Source organism: Acartia tonsa, chromosome 7 (genome assembly GCF_053477335.1).
Source record: "Acartia tonsa isolate MP-2025a chromosome 7, ASM5347733v1, whole genome shotgun sequence".
NCBI lineage: Eukaryota > Metazoa > Arthropoda > Copepoda > Calanoida > Acartiidae > Acartia > Acartia tonsa.
This window is the reverse complement of record NC_137266.1, coordinates 48,760,082-48,780,868: the sequence shown is the minus strand read 5'-3', so window position 1 is coordinate 48,780,868 and position 20,787 is coordinate 48,760,082. Positions and strand designations below refer to the sequence as shown.

Here is a 20,787-nt window from a genome sequence, read left to right as displayed (position 1 = left end):
TTTAAGAATAACTCGATTATTAAGTAATGTATGTGTTAAAATCATTACGAACAAACAGACCACACAGGCCTTTCTGCTGACTAACATAAGTGACTTATAAAGACGCCGGCCACTGTGATATTTTTCATTTCTAAAACCGCGGAAACCGCCGTTTTTCTTTCCTATCTCTATCCTTTGCACTTTTAACAAATACTCAGTATTTGTGTTTCTATACAACAGCAAAAATACCAGATGCAAAAAAAGATCGATTTTCATGCCTCAGGAAGCAGGCCAAATACTAGACAGTTTATATTGTAATCTCATAATTGGATCCAACGTCCCAATTGGTTGGTTGTAATTTTGTTCATCAACATTGGGGATGTACATCAATTTATCATCCATTGTCTTACTCCTAAAGATCCATGGCATATTAAAGTACGTAAATGTAATTTTTTTCATTACATCCAAATAAAAAGTTTAATTTCAAAGGATTAAGCTTTGCTAATTTAAAACTTCTATTTCCAAAAATTCGTCAATCGTACAATCGTATCATTGGATTGAATAATATGTGATAGGAATATGACAATTGAAAAAAGTATGTTCTTATTTATTTCAAAGCAACAAGATAAATCTATTGTACGTTACCAATAGAACACACTAACGTACAAAGATTTATACTTTTTTTGAAACTAGAGTACGAGGCAGACAAAGATTTAAGGAAAATTAGATTTTTGGATAAAAAATTAGAAAACTTATCAAAGTCATAAGGACTACAAGATAAGTTTCTCAGATGACACCACAAAAGATTAAGTTAAGATAGATCACCTTAATACTGTAATTATATACGTAGACAATTCGAAAAAAAGACCGTTATACAGACTTCATACTTAACTATAGAGCAGCCAAACTCTTGAAGATAGGGAAAAAGATTAAAAATAAAGTACAAAACAAATTAGAGGATTTTTTAACATTTCCAAAATGTGCAAAAATTGCAGGAAAAATCAGCAAAAAAAGTTCTGAAATCAATTTCGAGAAATCTGTTAATTCAATAAGTGTATCGCTGGAAAAAGTACATTTTGTTTTCATTTAATCTAGGAAAAAACAGAATTTGTTGATTTTATATTATTTTTATTTTGCAAAAGTTAGTTGAAATAAAAAAATATAAAACTCATTCAATAAGAAAAAAGTACTTCTAAGTTTTTTTAAAGACAAGGATGACAGCAATCATAAAAGCGAATCTCTGAAATAGAACGACAAACGAACATTAACACGTGTAGAGTGCCAGAACTTAATAAGCAGAATATTAAAGCACAAGTCTAGACAAACTTGTAACTAAATTTGTTGCAAAGCTGCGTAAATACATGATACTTTTTAGGACTTGATTAAAGAGATGGTTCGCTTATAACATTGAACCATGTTGTATAAATAGGAATTAGTATTTCAAAAATCAGATGAATAGGATAACTTTAACAACCCTAAATATAGAAGTCTAACAATCAGTATGTTGCTGAGCTTATTTTGATACAGAGATGATATTTAATCTTATCCTATTATGTGAAGTAGTAAGATCTTTTGTCTGTCCATTAGGATCTTGATAACAACTAACATAATTAAAGTATCCATTTTTGTAAAGATTGTTATTGCAACTGGTTAAAATCCCAGCTTTTCATTTCTAAATTAGCATTTCAATTCATTTCGGATGGTTTCAAGCAATAATTAAACCTGTCCTTACAAATTTGAAGCCTCTAGATGCTAAAACAGAGCCATAAGTTTAACAACTATTCAATTTAATATTTTTATTAATTTTTCAGGTTTGTAGAAGAATAACAAGAACAAGATGGTTCCATTTGTCAGAGTTATAGATATTCTACTTTTTATGCAGGTAAATCCATAATTAATTAATAGTGTTTTCAGTATGGCTTTGAAAACGATTGATATCCGTTGGATTATAACCGGTTCTCAGTCATACTAAAAAATCATGTTTAGCATATTATTACAATAATTTTTCCACGAATATTAACATAAAAATCATAAACACTTAAAACTACTGCTGCTTCATAAAATTAAAACCAGTTTAGTTTGCCAGGGACTTAGGCCCATCGGGGCAAACAAAACTAGTTTTAACCTTATAATTTCTTTTTGATAGTCGTAGAGAGCTGTCTATAATACGATGCAATAAATAACGATTCTCTTCAATTTAAATACAAATTCATGTAATGTTGAAATATCAAAATGAGATAATATGAGCCTACAACAAAGTCTTCTTTTTGGGGGGTTAAAGGTAATTTACTAAATTCTTTTGAAGGTTCAATATTCCTGGAAGCAAGAGTTTAAGAAAACTAAAAATATATGGTAAAATATATGAAAGGTAGACGGAGAGACTGACATTTGTAAATTTGTAGAGTAGATTCTCTAATAACCATTTTAACCACGAAGTAAAAATTAAATATTTATTTATTTTCAGTGTTTACTGATTTCCCCGTACAAATCTTCACCTCAAATGGCCCATGAAGGTAATAAAATACAAATTATTATCCAAAATATTGTAGTTTTAGCCGCATAGCTACTTCTTACATTAGGTATGCCAGTATGCTTGGATATAAAGGGACAAGACAATGGACGATAAATTGATGTAGATCCCAAATAATGATAAACTAAATTACCCTTTCTGTTTAAAATTAGTGATTGAAACTTTTGGAAACTCAACTTAAAGAACTAACTAACCAATTAAAATTCAATGAAAGTCCCCAAAATTGTAGAACATGATAATAAGAAAACTTTGGGGACTATTGTAATGAAAAGCCTAATGTCACCTCCCTCCGTAGACTGTTTTACCCAGTTGCTGTGTATATGTTTAAGATATCGTATCCATGCGTTTAGGGTTTTGTCATAGGCGCATCCGCAAATTTTGACAATCCTCTTTATAAAAATTTAAAAACAAGAGGATTATACAAGAATTTTAATCATTAGGAATGTACATCAATCCATCGTTCTATGTCTTTTCCCATAAGATACCTACCTTAAGTATCTTGCAAAAAGTTCCCTCAAAGTGAGCACAGAACCCCCTCTTATTTCTTGAATATCTATAATACAAAGTATTACGATGTCTGTCTTTCCGTCCGTATGTCTGAAGCTTAAGATCTCAGTAACCACTAAACCGATTGGGCTCTAATCTTCAGGGAATATACCTACTGGCCCTGTGATGGTTTTAAGCTATTTTCTTGGAGGGTGGGACACCCCAACCCCCCTAAAAAAAATGAAAAATACCTCCCAATTTTTTTTTCTTTTTAAAACTAAAGTTTAAAAAGGGGATTCGACTAACCCCTCCCCCTCCCCCAAGAAAAAAAAATTCCCCTCCCCACCAAAATTTTTTACTTTTCTTTTTACTAAATAACACAACAATAGGTTGATCAAACCTCTTGGAGCAAAGCCCCTAGAGGCTAGGGGCGAAGCTGCTAGTATGAAAATAAAGGAGTTGAGTAGTTTTTTGTTTGTTTTTTATTTAGGTCAGATTAGGTTAGGTATTTCAGTTTATGTAGCCCCGCAGTGATCGACTTACACTTTTAGTTTAATAAAAATCGCATTTTTAGTGTATTCAAACTATTTACATTACATTACATTTATAATTACTTTGTTCTTATTGGATGTCATTATCCTTGTTTGTTAGTCCAATACACATGACGTAGCATTATTAATATGTAAACAAATTAGGATAATTATCCTATATTGCTTTACTATGTACATAATTACAGGGATCTAAAGGGATAAGACAATGGGTTATTAATATGTAAACAAATTAGGATAATTATCCTATATTGCTTTACTATGTACATAATTACAGGGATCTAAAGGGATAAGACAATGTAATATTAATATGTAAACAAATTAGGATAATTATCCTATATTGCTTTACTATGTACATAATTACAGGGATCTAAAGGGATAAGACAATGGATTATTAATATGTAAACAAATTAGGATAATTAGCCTATATTGCTTTACTATGTATTGTACATAATAACAGGGATCTAAAGGGATAAGACAATGGAATATTAATATGTGAACAAATTAGGATAATTACCCTATATTACTTTACTTAATATGTACATTATTAACCATGTCAAGCTTGTAGTCTATTATAGTATATGTAGTCTTGACAACTTTTATAGTAAAAGCCTTTAAACTTGAAAACCACTAAAATTTGAAAGACAAACAAACATTAACACTTGTATAGGGTCATATATATAAGCAGAAAATCTATTTATTATTCAAAAAAAAATTGTACATAAATGTATTGCAAAATTTCTTAAATATAGGATACCTTTTAAAGGATATACTTACTTTTTAAGAACAAGATTATTGAAATTCTTTTCTTATAACAATGTTTCTAGGCATTATCAAAAGAAATATTATATAAATAGAATATAAAATATAAAATAGAATAAATATAAAAATTCATTACCAAAAAAGTTTTAAAATCAAGATTTATTTAATAGAGCTATGGACTTTCTAGTAACAATCTTAGAGTTGCTAAATGTTTCAGGAATCATCTTACCAAGTATGAAATTGCTAGAACAATTATCTAAATATAAATGCTATCCGTTATGGACGTAAGGACTGATTTTAAATATAGATAAGATCCGTTTTGAAAAATACTGCTCGTAGTCCCTATCCAGGACCCGTTGACGACTAGAATATTTATCTAATTTACGTTGAATTTTGTGTGTTTACCCATCCAATAAATTGATTCCATAGGCAAACAAAATTACTGACCTGTCAAACCTTTAAATTAATCTTAGATACCCAGACAAAACAGGATATGTAAACTGCTGATTTAATAGTTCTTCTATTGACCTTAATTTACGATATAAAAACTATAGGCCTCTAAAAGATAAAATAAAACGGTGGTTATTATTTAACCCTATTACGTTGGGCAGGGGCAATTAAAGTTTTGCCTCTTATTTTAATTGTGTTAGCTACCAAATTTTATGATATTACAAACGGCATAAATATGCAATTTAAAAAAAAAATTAATGTTTCGCCTCCTGCCTCCCCCGAAATAAAGTAATCAATTCGCACTTTTAAAGCTCTTTTATTGAATAGTTAAAAGCAATTTAACAAAAAAAAAAAAAAAAAAAAAAAAAAAAAAAAAACATGGGTAATGAGGAGCAAAACAGAATGACAAATAAGTTTTAAAAAGTAAATTTTATAGCTATTTTCTTTTTTCACATATTCCTGTAAATTGAAGTATTTAAAATATTAGAATTTTGTGTTTGTCTTGGTTATTGATTTAGGCAGCAATATGAATTTAGTAAATATTATTAAAATAAATTCAAATTATGCAATTGTATATACAAATATCAAAGTCAAGTGAAATTTGAAAGGGCTTAATAAAAGATGCTTTAGATATGATCCTCAGTTTGTCTATTTGGTTTTACTCAGAAATCTAAAGGGATAAGACAATGGCTGATAAAATGGTGTACTTCCTCAATGATGATGCACAAAATTACTCCTTCTCTAGACTTCTATTGGTGGTAGAAACGTTTGGACACTTAACATACCAACCAAAATGCATTAAAAGTCCCCAAAGTTGTTCAACCAATAAATAAAAAAACGCTATTATAAATCTTTGGAAACTAGTGTAATAGACAGCCTTAGTTTTTTTTACTTTCCATGATTTTATCTTTGTTTTATTTCAGTTGACGTAACAGAAGTGACTGCAGTGGCAGGTTTGATGTCCAGCCTTCCCTGTAATACTACTCCTACAGTACCAGGGGATAAGGTAAGGATTATATATCTATCTATCTATCTACCTGTCTATCTATCTATCTATCTGGCAGGTTTGATGTCCAGCCCTCCCTGCAACACTACTCCTACAGTTCCTGGGGACAAGGTAATGATTATCTATCTATCTATCTATCTATCTGGCAGGTTTGATGTCCAGCCTTCCATGTAATACTACTTCTACAGTACCTGGGGATAAGGTAATTTTCTTTCCATCCTATTTATCTATATACATATCTATCTATCTATCTATCTATCTATCTATCTATCTATCTATCTATCTATCTATCTATCTATCTATCTATCTATCTATCTATCTATCTATCTATCTATCTATCTATCTATCTATCTATCTATCTATCTATCTATCTATCTATCTATCTATCTATCTATCTATCTATCTATCTATCTATCTATCTATCCAGGTATTGCTGGTACTGTGGTACAAGGACAAATATGGAAAGTATGGCAAGCCTCTCTACAGCTTTGACTTGCGTGGCGAAAAGGTAAGTTAATTTATATTTTTATTTACTATTTTGACAAGAATTAAAGCATAGTTTTTATACTTTCATTTGGAATATTCTCCCGATTAATGTTATGATCTATAAAAGTCTGGCCCTGCTTTAAAGATTTGAACCATACAAAAGGTATTATAATGTATTTTCTCGTATTAATTGGAATCCGGTGGATAGGAACTGGTTCTCATCCATACGAAAAATCAAGATTAAAACCAGTTGTTTTAGCCCCTGCCTTCAGCATCTCGGGGCTAAAAAACTGGTTTTAATCTTATAATTGTACATTATATATCCGCGGAAAGCTGTTTATAATACGATGCGAGAAATAACTATTAGTTAGTGGGTTAAACATTTATAAAGATGCTACGCATCTGAGAATAATTATGAAAGAGAAAATACGGACAAACAAAAGTTGAAAAATACTTATTGTTTGAAAACTCTTAGAATACTATAGAACATTCATGATGAAAATAACTGAAACAATCATCACTATATGTCATAAAGTAATTTAAACCTTGGGCTGTTTAATACACTTGTCCCCAAAGTTTTATTATAACGTTTTCTTATTCGTTGGCTTAACAATTTTTGTGACTTATCGCATTTTATTTGGTTGCATCATTAAGTTGAGTGTTCAAACGTTTCAACCACTAAATATATAGTACAGAAGGGGTATTTTTGGGTATAATATTTGGGGATGTACATCAATTTATCTTCCTTTGGATCCCTGAATTCAATATAAATCCATGTAGTACTACTTTATCTATAATCATAAACTACGTCTTCTTAAATCCATAACTTTAATCTATGTAAAACTGAATTAGTAATTGTAACACTTTCACTCACACAAAAATAGCTACATATACCTTTATCCATATTATTTTTCTTTGGTGAAACTGTATAAGACATTTACTCTTACTCTTTCCTAAAGATTCTTTATTTTACAAAACTTTAAAATTCAATTTATTCTCTTTCTCGCATTCTCTCTTTCTTTACACTCTTGCTTTCCCTCTCTATATCTCCTTTTTTTATATTCTTTGCTCCATATATTTTGCTTTATTAACAGATTTTGTTTTGTTTTGTAATCTGTAAATATAAAGATCAATTTGTGAAGGCCTGTTGTATGCAATGTAAACCCTAGAAATTTTGTGTTCCACGTATTCAAAAACAGATAAGATTATCAGTATCAAAAATCTAAACTTTTTCTTGTTAAATATCTATTACACAATAAAGAGCAAAATAGAATATCAGAGACGCCACTTAGTATTAATTTTGTTAATTTTACACCCCAACCCAAAACCACATCTTTAAAATTAAAGTTTCTTAAATTCAAGCATTATCAAAAAAGCTGTTAGCAAAATCAAATAATTTTAGCATTTTTTATATCGGTTGCCCATGGTCAACTCATAATTGATAAGTATAAAAGTGACACAAGGCAAGAAGGTAAAGGAACACCCTTTAGACAACAAACCCTTGCAACTTTATTTTTAACTGAGCAATAAAACTGTTTCCTTATGCCATCTTACTTCTCTATACTGTCACGCTTCTGACAGTAGTTGCAAATCTAAATGATTATAACAAAATATAATGACAATTTATAACAGAAAATTTATCTTTTTTAATTCTAAACACACAAACATATCAGCTTCTTCAACATTATTATAGAAGGAAAAAGCAGAATATTTAGGGAGGGAGGGGACATTGGGCTGTTTATTACACTAGTCCCCAAAGTTTTATAAGAACCTTTTCTGGCTGGCTGGCTTAACATTTTTGGGGACTGTAATGCATTTGAATTGGTTAGTTCAATTAATTAAGTGTTTAAATTTTTCAACCTTTAATTATAATCTACAGAAGAGATAATTTTGTGTATTATAATTAGGAAAGTACATCAATGTATCGGACATTGTCTTATCCCTTAAGATCTCTGCAGAATATTTGAACATCTAAGAAAATATATCACATAGTTTATGCATAGAGTTATTTAGACTTTTATCAAAATTAATTGACAGGATTCTACATAACAATATAAATTTTCTTTTTAACTCAGTCCTTTAATCTTTTTAAAAGCGAAGCTTTTCTATAATTAGGGTCGGCCCGTCCGTCCGTAACGGTTAGCTCGTTAATCTAAACAGGTTGGAATTGTCTTATCGATTTCAAACTTTGCATGATGACTCCTATAACAGTTTGGTACGACTTAGGGAGCGCAGCAACTCTTACTTACAATTTTGTTTTATTTATGCTTTAATATTCTGCTTATTCAGTTCCGACACTCTACAAGTGTTAATGTTCGTTTGTCATTCCATTTCAGAGCTTCACTTTTATGGATATTGTCATCCTTGTTTTTTCTTTAAATTTTAGATTATCTATTCTTTTCATTTCTGTTTCTCGAATATTGGAAATGTGTTTTTCTTCTTTTTTTTAGCTGCTAAAACTAGGGTTCGAATGCATATGATATTCAAAATTGTAATTTATCTTTGATTGTTTAATTGGTTCATAAGGCACATGATGATACCTGTAATAGATCCATCAACTAATTTATCAATTAATAAATCAATAGGTGTAAAATTAATTCCAGCAATCGATCAATAAGTTATATTATTAATAAAATCTTTCATCTTTCATATGAGGAGTTTATCATATGAATTATCAATAAAATAATGATAATTCTTATAAAAAAATAAATAATACTAAACCTAGATTTTACTAAGTTAAATCAAATAAAATTCCATGTTTATCATATATAAAATCAACTCTCTGCTTGTTTTTTTTGCAGGTTTTCAACTATATGAAATTTTCTTTAAAACAAAATGACAAATTCCCTCTTTGTAAAAGGAATCATTATGCTAAGTTTGAAGTTGACCAAACAATATATGTTATAGGTATATGTAACGGACGTCAATTAAAAATAAAATTTCTTTATTTTAGGATGGAGTAAGTTTAATATGGGCGAATGAGGAAGAGGATCGTGTGAACCTGAACATCCAGTCTGAACCAAATGCTGTACTCAACTTTCTTACTGTCCAGGACTCGGATTCTGGAATGTACAGGTATAGCTATATAATCTATCTATCCATCCATCTATCTATCTATCCATCCGAACCAAATGCTGTTCCCAAGAAGAAAATAGCAACTCCCTATTCAAAATAATGAAAAATTTTCAATTAGGCAACCTAAAACAAATATTAATGTAAATAAAATATTTACTAAAAGTGGGTCAATTAAACACCCTTTTTGCCAATTGTTATCAGACTTTGAAATAGCCAGACAAATTGTGTCCTACTTTTTGTAATAGTGTCGATAAAACTAAAACGGATGTAATAGTAATAGTCTGCCACCTTCTCTTATCTTGTAAAATTATCATTCAGAAGGATTAGTTTAACATTACAAGAATAGGAGATATTTTCGCAATATAACCAAAGTGCATGATCATTTATCATAGAGAGAGGGGACAATAGGCTGTTTATTACACTAGTCCTTAAAGTTTTATAATAAAATTTTCTTATTCGTTGGCTTTAAACTTAGGGGATTTTTGAATTTTTTGTGAATTTTGATTGGTGATTCATTAAGTTGAGTGTTCAAACGTTTCAAGTATTAATTGTAATCTACAGAAGGGGTAATTTAGGGTATAATCATTGGGGATGTACATCAATTTAACGAGCATTGTCTTATCCCTTTAGATCTCTGGTTTCTTACTCTTTTAACAAAAATATACCTTTAGAGATTGTTGTTTTGGTAGAACGTCTCCTTTAATGTAACAGTGAATGGTGTAATGATAATAATTGTAAAAGGAATCCAACCTTTTACAATTTTTCTCAATGTCCCAAAATTTTGTAATACGGTTGGATCCTTAAATTAATCTTTCAGGCAAGTGTTCACATTTCTAATTTTGAAGCAACCAAAAAGCAGATTGATCTTTTTGAAATCATAGAACTATTATTATTGTTATTGTTCTGGTTAACCCTATACCGTCTATAACCTTTCCGGACATTTATTCCTGAAAAATTATATTAAAATTCCGACCCAATAATAAAAATTAAAATTTATAAAATAAAGTACTTATTATTTTTTGTATTTTTATACAAATCTTCAGACTTAACATACAAAATATTCAGAAAAATTTTTAATAATGTTTTTTTTCATTAAAATAATGTTATTTTGTTATCTCTACTTCACTTAAGAAGAGATTTTCTTTTCTTTTTATTTATTATATTCATATCTTATTATTTGTTAAATAAAATAATTATAAAAAAAATCCTCGAAATCAAATCCAAAAATTGTCGAATTTTTTTAATGATTGAGCTCAAATCCATAGGTGTGCAAAACCAGAAGAGGGAACATTCGAAGGAATGAAAGGATATAAAATAAAGTGTAATAAAAAATAATGATAAAATGGTCTTTTGGACTTAAGTTACCCAATAAATCTAAGAAAGGTTTTTGGATTAAAAGTAGTAAAGAAATAAAAGAAAAGGACGTAATGAAAATCTTAGTTGTATATAAGAATTAACAAAAAATAACTAAAATTTAAAAACGCCTAAAAACAGTTTCATTCAAATGAGGCAAAATATTACTAATAAAACTCTAATATTACTTTGGCACTAGATAGCTTTTTAAAATCTTTTTCATACTTTTATCTGGTTATACACAAGGACAAAACAAACAGGAGGGAGGGGACATTTGGTTGTTTATTACACTAGTCCCCAAAGTTTTATAATAATTTTTTTTATTCATGGACTTATATGGGTACTTTATTGAATTTTGAATGGTTGGTTCATTAGATTGATAGTCCAAACGTTTCAACTGCAAGTTGTAATCTACAGAGGGGGTAAAATTGTGTGTAATCATTGGGATGTACATCAATCTATCGGCCATTGTCTTATCTCTTTAGATTCCTGCGAAAGAATCCATTTCTTCGTGATTCTTTATGTCCATGCTCTAGTTATAAAGTAGATATGCTACTGAAAGATCTTTATTGTACTAAAGTTTTAAATAGAATATGCAGAAAAAATGTTCTTGGTGCTATAAATTTTCTTTTTTCTTTATAGGTCACTAGACAATGACATAGATTATATAGTTCAATTCTTACTTTAGGATAAATGGTACTTTAAAAATAAAAGTTTAATTAAATGTTTATTAATATGAAAATTTAACCACAATAGATCTTAGAGAGAGAGGGGACAAAAGGCTGTTTTTACACCGGTCCCCAAAGTTTTACAATATCGTTGTCTTATTTGTTGGCCCACAACTTTAGAGACTTGTACTGGATTTTGTTTGTATACTATATTAAGTTAAGTGTCTAAACGTTTTATCCACTATTTTTAATCTACAGAAGTGGTAATTTTGTGTGTCATCATTGGCTATAATTATCAATTTATTGGTCATTGTTTCATCACTTTAGATCCCTGATTGCTCTAGATACTTTGCTAAGCACTTCTATAACTATGGAATGTAAACAGAATTGATTGTTTCTTCCTTGTAAACATATTTAGAAAAAAAAGTAAGAAAAACATTAAAACTTAAAATTGATAAGCTATCTAAAATGAAGTCATATCTAGTGATTTATCGAAAATACCTACTATAGAGAAAACAATTTCTTCTATATATTGTCTCTGCCTTTTACATTAGCCCAGTGATTTAGATAATTGATAAGAAATTTTAGACTATTACCAAAACTGCACTTCTTCGAGAGAGAGAGGTGTTATTTCGATATTACACCTTTTTGAAATCAACAATAGCCTTACATCCAAATAGAAATTAGTTGAAATTAATGTACGTCTGTCTAAGAACTATTTTTCTTCTTCTTTTAATAACAAAGATTCCAATTGGTCCAGGGACGTTTTTTTTAGGGGGGGGGGGGGTAGGCCTAGGGGTTACTTTGCCGCCCTTAGAATTAATTCACCCTTCAGCAAATTTTCTGTCTGTTGGACCGTTTAGACTCTTTTTTTCATGGAACCTAAATATTGGTTTTTGGTAGATATTTTATGTTTAAATGCTATCATTAATGGATGCGCCCCTTGGTCTTTACTATTTCTAAAACAAAACTTAAGAAGCACTTTTAAAAATATGTTTCATTAAAATTTTCCTAAATTTTAAATGAAACTAGATTTGTAAAGATTAAATAGCTAAACCAGTGTATAATCTAATTTAAGGTTCTTAACCCGCTTAATAAATACTTAATATGATTAACAAACCAAATGGTTTAATTTCTCTATTTAACCTTATATAACATTTGATTAAGAAAATAAATTTATAGTATAGATGTATAATCAGACAACTAACTGGATCCCCCTGTTAGGGACCTTCGTCTGCTAGCAAATTGCTTTCTGCTCTTTGTAGCGACTTGGCTGTGTTAATATTCCCGACATTATTGGTTTATTTTTAAAACCTAATTAAAAGTTGGCACAGGGTTCTGAGGTAGGGGACATAAAGTTATTTAACCCATCCACCTCTAGTGTTTTTCTCTAATACTAAGAATATTTAATGATTCTCCTTATTTGTTTATTAAATATGTGTATATTGAGATCTTTAGAACAGCTAAGAATAATGCATTTAATACCAGAGAGAGTGGGAACAATGGGCTGTTTATTAAGCAAGTCTTCAAAGTTTTATGATAACGTTTTCTTATTCGTTGGATTAATTAATTTTGATTGTTTGGTTTGATGGAGCATCCATACATTTCAACCACTAATTCTAATCTACAAAAGAGGTAATTTTCTGTTTTAAAATTGGAAAAGTACATCAATTAGTCGGCTATTGTCTTATCCCTTTAGATCCCTGTTTTTTATACTTTACTACATTATTAGAACATCTTTACCGTACTTACAATATGTTGACCTAGCTTTTAATAATCTTGCAATCCTAGTTATAGTCTCCAGAAGCTAAGCCAAGCTGATTAAATATTACATTTTTATTTTATATGAAATACAAGGATCGGAGGTGTAAACTTACGAAGCAGAAATAAATAGAATTAGGGGGACATTGGACTGTTTATTACACTAATCCCCAAAGTTGCGTAATAAGGTTTTTTATTTGTTGTCTTAACAACTTTGGGGACCTTTATTTAATTTGATTGGTGGGTTCATTAAGTTGCGTATCCAGACGTTTAAACCGAAGGGATAGTGTATCATCATTGGAGATGTACATCAATGTATTTTTTTATCCCTTTAGATCACTGAGAAATTAAACTAAAACATAAATTTAAAATTGTGTTAAACGCGTTGATAAGATCAAACTTACTAAAAATGCATTAATTTATCATTCTAAAAATAGCGGTAAATTATTTTTCATTTATTATTCCGTTTTTGCTGCGCTACTTTTGATGACATTAATCTTGTAACTCTTTTTAGTCCCAGTAATTTAAATAGTAATGTAAAACGACAATAAATGATTTTGTAAAAGTAAATTGAGAAATTTAAATTCAATGTAGCATTGCAGGCCTTACCAGGGTTGAAAGAATATACAAACAAATATTTTTCCTGTTGAGCCAAAGGTTTACTGTTAACATATATACATCATATTTTGTAGAATTTTTAAGCTTTTTTTAGTGCCTATAAAAAAAGTAACGTCCTACTGGCCAAAAATTGGTCAATTGGAATATATACTCGACTGCTATTGGTAATTTAGTCTGTGTATTGGCCTATCATTGGTCATTTGTATTGTATGTCGTCATTTTTTTGTATAGGCACTATACACACCTTTGTAGAATTTGTTAGACTACCAAAAGAGGCCATGGCTGTCATTATATTGTCGCCAATAAACTCAATAATCTTAATTATTTCATATAATATCATAATAATAACTATTAGTCTTATTTTGATATTGTCATCTTAAAAGTTTGTAAAAAACTATTTGTTTGCCTGTTTGTGGGAAATACATTACCCTATACCTTATTAATTTGATTTGTTTGACATAGCTGCAGTACGTCTAAGGAAATTTAATAGCTAGGACTTTAATCGAACTTATCACCTGTCAAATGTTTGTATTTTCTTATTTCGTAATTCAAATGTTAGATTATATCAACCAGCTGTTTTTTTTAACTCATTTACCTAACCAGTTTACCCCTGCGGGGTTCTGCAGCAATGCATTAGATTACAATGATGACAGAAAAAAATACAATTAACTTCGTTTAAGGTTCTTACAACAAATTTCAGCACACAGCTAAAAAGAGAAATGGATAGTGCATCGAAAGAAAAATAGTTTTACCTCTTACTTAAAAAATATCTTCATTACTTCGAACTACTGTCTTGTGTTATCACATGGTATTATAGACAGTTTTCTGGGGATATTGAAATTAAAAACTATAACTATAACTAAAATCCCTATGATGATCCACAAAATTATCCCTTCTGTAGATTACAATTAGCTGTTTAAACTTCTAGACACTCAACTTAATTAATGGACCAACCTATCAAGTTCAAGAAGAAAACGTTATCATAAAACTTTGGGGACTTATGTAATAAACAGCCTAATGTCTCCTTCTTCCCTGGTAAATGTGTGTGAGATAGAAAAATATATGTGCATTCTTTTCAGTTTTATAACAGTTTTCAATTCAAATTACAAAATAATCTCGTAACTAAAGGAACAAGGATGCTTCCCTCGAAAGTAATTTTTGTTTAAAGGGAAATGTTATTGGGGAGGTGACACCGCGTTATAACTGAACAGGCACAACTTATTGCCATGAACAGTTGGGGAAAAGTCGAAAAATCAAAAAAGTTGGTTGTCTGTTGGTTGTCACTTACCCTTATGCCCCGGGTATTTGGACAGGAAAGGAGGTTAGTTATCCTTGGTTGTTACACCTGACGTTAGAGTGTTATGGACCATAGCCTCACCTTTATAATGTAATTGATAAGTAATACAAAGGTCGTGCAATGAAAGAGTTTGTTTCCTAATTTTTCGTTTCTATTTTATTAATCAATTAATGATAATAAAGATTCAAACAAATATTATTTAATATAACTTTTGTAAATATTCTTTTTTTTTGCATAAAAATTGCTGTTTTAGAAACAGATAAAAAACGCTTTTGTGTGCAATAAAAATATATCTCTCACTTTTTCTTACATAAATTCTAACTTTAACAAAAAGAGAAACTAGATAATATAGATTTAAGTGTATAATGCTATACCACTTTTTTTTTGTAAATAACTTATAACCAAATTATAGAGTAGCTTTGCTGCTAACACATTTTACATGTGAGTTCAAAGTAGTTCTATAATAACGTTTTCTTATCTGTCAGCTAAGCAACTTTGGGGACTTTAGTGACTTGTGATCGGTTGGTTTATTAAGTTGAGTATTCAAACATTTCAACCACTGATTGTAATCTACATACGGGGTAATTTTGTGTATCTTGATTGGGGATGTACATCAATTTATCGGCCATTGTATTATCCCTTAAGATCACTGCATTGGATGTTATTTGTAACAAACTTTTTGATACTTGCAGATATTCAGACATTCCCCTATTATAGAGTAGCTCCGCTACTAACAAATTTTCCATGTCAGTTTAAAGTGTTTTTAAAGGTAGGAATGCATAGCACATGTTTCCTGGTGCTGGCTCTCCCTATCTCCTCCTATTTGTGACATGGCATTAAAAGCCCTGAAAGGAATGATAAATTGAAAATATGTATCTGTGTGTACAGGGTGTTTCATAGAAAATGATGCAATATGAAAACTTTTGGACAGTTTAAAATTAAATTGATTATGAATTAACTTAAAAGAACTATTTTTTTAGATTAAGAATTTTTGATATAATTTCCAATATGGCTTCGAAACCAATTGATATCCGCTTCATTAAAAACGGTTCTCAGCAATAATGAAAGAAAAAAAACATGTATAGCCTTGCAAGATCAATAATTTTCTTTGAAGAATAAGGTACAATTGATACTTGGGGCCTTTGACCCCTCAGGGCTTACAAAACTGGTTTTAATCTTATAATTCTTCATTCTAACATCTGCGGAAAGCTATCTATAATACGGTACAATAACGAACTAATATTAAACTGGTTTTATTCAAAGATTAAGGTGCTAATGATACTGTGGGAGTATTTTTTTGATTTTTCATCCTGTAAATAGTATATTTCCATATAGTGCACAATACCTTGAAATATAAGCCTAACAAATATCTGTACATGTATGTATGGAGATTTTACCTGGATACATCTATTTTTAGATTGGCTTCTAAAACCACAAAAAATGTTCCTCTAGCCAATACATATAGCAAAGCAAAGCAGCTGTCAGTAAGTTATCAGGTTTGAATCTTACAAGGCATCAAAATGCAAAAATATGACATATGGATGCCAGGATAAAATGTTTTGAACCATTGATTTAGAATGTTATTATGAACATTGACACTTTGAAAAAGTCAAAGATAGGAGAGGGGTCAATGGATGGACAATGCAAATTATGCTGCTCCATAAAAATTATAAACTCGTTTTGATGTTTGTTAGCTTAAAAGTATTGGGAAGTAAGATTAAATTATTTATCGGGTTGTGATAGTAACAGTGTCCAAACTTTATTACCAGTAATCATAACATATAGATAGGTTTAGAATTTTCTTAACATACTTTTAACATAATAAGATTGAGAAACAATAGAAAAATAAAAGTTAACGTAATGTTAGAACACCTAATATTTCAAGAGTGGTGTATTTGGAATCTATTTAAATGTATGTGAATGTATGAATTTAAATATATACTTAATATCTCTGTGTCTGCTTTTAAATGTGTCATATAAAGTATTTACTAAGCATGCATTCACATTTCTTGAGGGTTTAGATGCATGTGGATTCTATCATAAAAATATACAAATGAATTTTGCAAGGCATACATTTTCTTAAAGGACAATTATGTATTTCTAGAACAGATTTGTATTGTTTGTGAACTTAACTTTCAATTTCCCATAGAAAAACAACTCTTTCATTGCTGGACCTTTGTCTTAAACTCTTAAATTATAATAAGCTTAATCTTCTATTATTGACAGAACCAGGATACATTTCATGATTTCATTTTGATCCAGTAAAGGCAAAGACTCGAACACACTTTCTCTAGAAAAGTCCAAAAATAATATTGCTTTTGTAAATGATGATCGCTTAGTCTAATGGCATAATACAAACATTAAACTCAAAATGGTAGGGAGGGCGGGGACAAGGCTGTAAACATTTTCTTCTCTCCTTCTGATATTTACCACAATAATCCTATTATATAAATTAATAAGCTGGTTGGTAGCTTAAGATTTCGATAACCACAGAACCGATTCAGTTCTTCAATTGAAGGATGCTTCACATATGTCGTAGGGTATTTTTCAGTTTTTTATTTCTATATTTGATTCTTAGGTTGGTTTTAGGCTATATTAATTTTCTTCCCTACCCCTTCCAAAACAATAGAGAGCCCATAAATGCTAGAGAACAGATTGCTAGTTCAACTAGAGTATTTTAATGTTCATTGTCCCAACTCTTGTATCCCTGGTTTTATGTAAATATAATTATATGCCAATTAACCTGTGATTTTCATTACACTAATGTGTTAATAGAGTTTATACAGAAGCTAACAGCAGGGAGGAAGGGAACATTGGTCTGTTTGTTACACTAGCCCTTAAATTTATAATAACCTTTTCTTATTCGTTGGGACTTTTATAAAATTTTGATTGGTTGATTCATAAGTTGAGTGTCAAAATATTTCAACCACTAATTGTAATAATCTACATATGATGTAATTTTGTGTATCACTATTATGGATGTGCATCAATTTTTCGGTCATTGTCTTATCCCTTTAGATTCCTTGGGTAACAGTCACATTAATTAACAAACAGCACATTGATTTAATAAATTAATGGGGTAGAGACATTTAACGAGTTTAGATAAACAAAATAGTTGGGTTATGTTGAGTTAAATGACTATTTCATGCATTTTTACTTCTTACAATAATTATATTTTTCTCTCTCAATACTATATCGTTATTTGCATGGACCTAGGGACCTCGAAAACAGTGATCAAAATGGAAATTTAATGGCTTGAGCCATCAGAAATTCAGTCCAGCTGTTGAGTAATTAGATGTCAAAATAATAGGATGTATTAATGTATATTTGCTTAATAAAACAATGATTCGCATCTCCCCTGAATCAATTATAAATGTATTTGCCTAATCGAATTTCTGTATGCTTTTAAATAGGTATTAAGCTATAAATAAACAAAAAAAAGTTTAAACATATAGTTTCTAACAATGCAATGTAATAGTCTAAGGAATTATTTAATTCGCTGAAATCAATATATTTTTTTTCTTTCTGAAACTAATTCAAGTCAAAATTATAAGATTGTTTCATGATTGCCATTGAGTTGCATCATAATTTATTTATTACATATACACACATATACATATGCAAATGTGAACTTAATAAGAATGATTCTATCAGGCCTTATACAACATTTTCTGTGCAATTCGTTGTATATTAACAAAGTTGTAAAACATTAGCATATAAATACAGATATTTTTCCAACCATATTTGCAAAAGTGTACTAGAAAATAGCAGAAATATAATTACATAAAAAGAATAGACATAGAATAACTAGTTGGCCCATATGAACCAAAATTTCGTCAAACCTAACGATTAAGCTATACAAAGGCCGATTTCCTTCGAGAATACAGTAATTCACACAAGAAAAGCTTTATCTTAATTAGGAAATGCGACTTTTTAGTTGACTATTTATGCGTACGAATTAAAAAGAAATATTCCCTTTCCTACCAAAATGAGTTCACAATGTCAACCAATGACATATCTGGACTGTACCTACACTATTCTCAGATATTAGAGAATATGACTCTAAAATATCTCTATTATAAAAATACATGTTTTGTACATAAATGTAAGTAAATTACATTTTAGCTCTAAAGTTACAAGTTACAGATTGATGGAGAAGTCTCATCAGAGACTAGATGCTCAATTGTCACTGGAATCCAATTTAAAGAAGTAAAAACATACAGTCAGATGGACATAATCATTTAAAGAGTAGCTTAGCTATATATAGGTTTATAATCCATCTCTTTTTTAGGGATTTCTTTCCCAGGTTTCCCGTTAACCTTCCTTCTTAGGCGTATTTTATGACGTCACACATGAAACACAAGAGCATTTGTACTTTAATCTCAGAGTGTACTGTTCTTTCCACCAATCTCCTCTCGTCCGCGTGTCCTATCACATTTGCAGTCCTATTTCTGTCTTATATTCATACAAAACATGGAATACAGTTTTTGTAGCAAAATTATTTAAATTATTTTAGCCTTCCAAAGAAAGGTGTAAATGTAAAAGGCAATTAATTTTTTTCTATATAAGTTTATTGGTCTCTTAAACTTCTGAAGTAAATTCTAAACTAAACATTTTGTATTGATAAAAACAAATGTATTAATATTTCAGGTTAGTTTGATAAATGAAACATTAGTTTTTATTTAGTTGAGTATTTGAAAGGCAGATGATAATTTTTGAATGGATTGAAAAGACAAAGTAACGTCAACTTAGCCGGCATCAAGCCGCGGGGATGACATATGCCACCTAATAAACTGCGGCGGCTAAATGTTTAGAAATGACCCAATAGTCTATACAGTACTTTGTTTGATAAAAGTGGAGTCAACAAAATAAATATTTTTTCATGAACATTTTAAAAATATCTCTTTCTTTTTTTTGGAAAACACTTTTTTTGTATTTTGTGTGAGCAAAAACTAGCATCAATGTTCAAATGCATTTTTTTAGTTTTTTTTCTCACTCAGGGATTACTGATATTATATGGTTTGAGAGTTTTTACCATCATCTTATTTACAAATTCATGTTTTAACAAGTAACCAAAAGGTAACTGATACTGTTTTAGATAACAATAGTTATATTAAATGTCTCATACCTTAATCCTGATCAATTTTGCTTTTGCAGCAGCTACAATATTTCTCAAATGGTTGTACTTAGATAATATACAATAATTATTGAACAAACTATTTTTTTAACTGGGACTAAAAATGTGTGGAGAGATTAATTAGCTTTTTTAAAAAAATTGCTCCAGGAACTAAATTATCCCGTTTAGCTCTTTTTCTCTTCTCCCACTGTAAAGCTGTCACATATGTTCAGCAACATATATTCAATTTGTTAGAATTAAAAGCTCCGCTTTTGTTCTGTAATATTGTCCTTGTTATTTTTCTGATGTTCAATCGAAGAGTAGGCAATATATATCCTCCATATACATATTTTTATTGCAAATATATTTTTGCTGAAAAAACTTATTTCTCTCAGTTTTCTTCAAAGTTTTAATAAATAGTTGTACTTTCATTAATAAAATATTATTATATCGAATGTGGGTTATAGTATAGCTACTAAAATAAACTTAAGCAATAGAATATTGATGTTTTAGACACTTTGTACCCTTACAATAAGAATGAAACACATTAGAAATACTGATATTATACTAATATATATCTTTATAAATTTTGTTATCTTTCTCTATTAATCTCTCATCTATCTACTTTTCTGATTATCTGTCTATTTTTCTT

The 20,787-nt window shown here is 29.7% G+C and overlaps 1 protein-coding gene across 1 annotated transcript in view; it reads left to right on the top strand.

Moving 5' to 3' along the window:
* LOC145324594 (neogenin-like) overlaps positions 1-20,787 on the top strand; it is a 92,827-nt gene that overhangs the window by 62,602 nt on the left and 9,438 nt on the right. The window contains exons 2-6 of the mRNA XM_080167176.1: positions 1,791-1,861; positions 2,444-2,492; positions 5,679-5,761; positions 6,189-6,269; positions 9,201-9,322. Of these exons, the coding sequence (XP_080023302.1) occupies positions 1,817-1,861; positions 2,444-2,492; positions 5,679-5,761; positions 6,189-6,269; positions 9,201-9,322 (380 nt within the window). The 5' untranslated portion in view covers positions 1,791-1,816. The remainder of the gene's footprint in view (positions 1-1,790; positions 1,862-2,443; positions 2,493-5,678; positions 5,762-6,188; positions 6,270-9,200; positions 9,323-20,787) is intronic.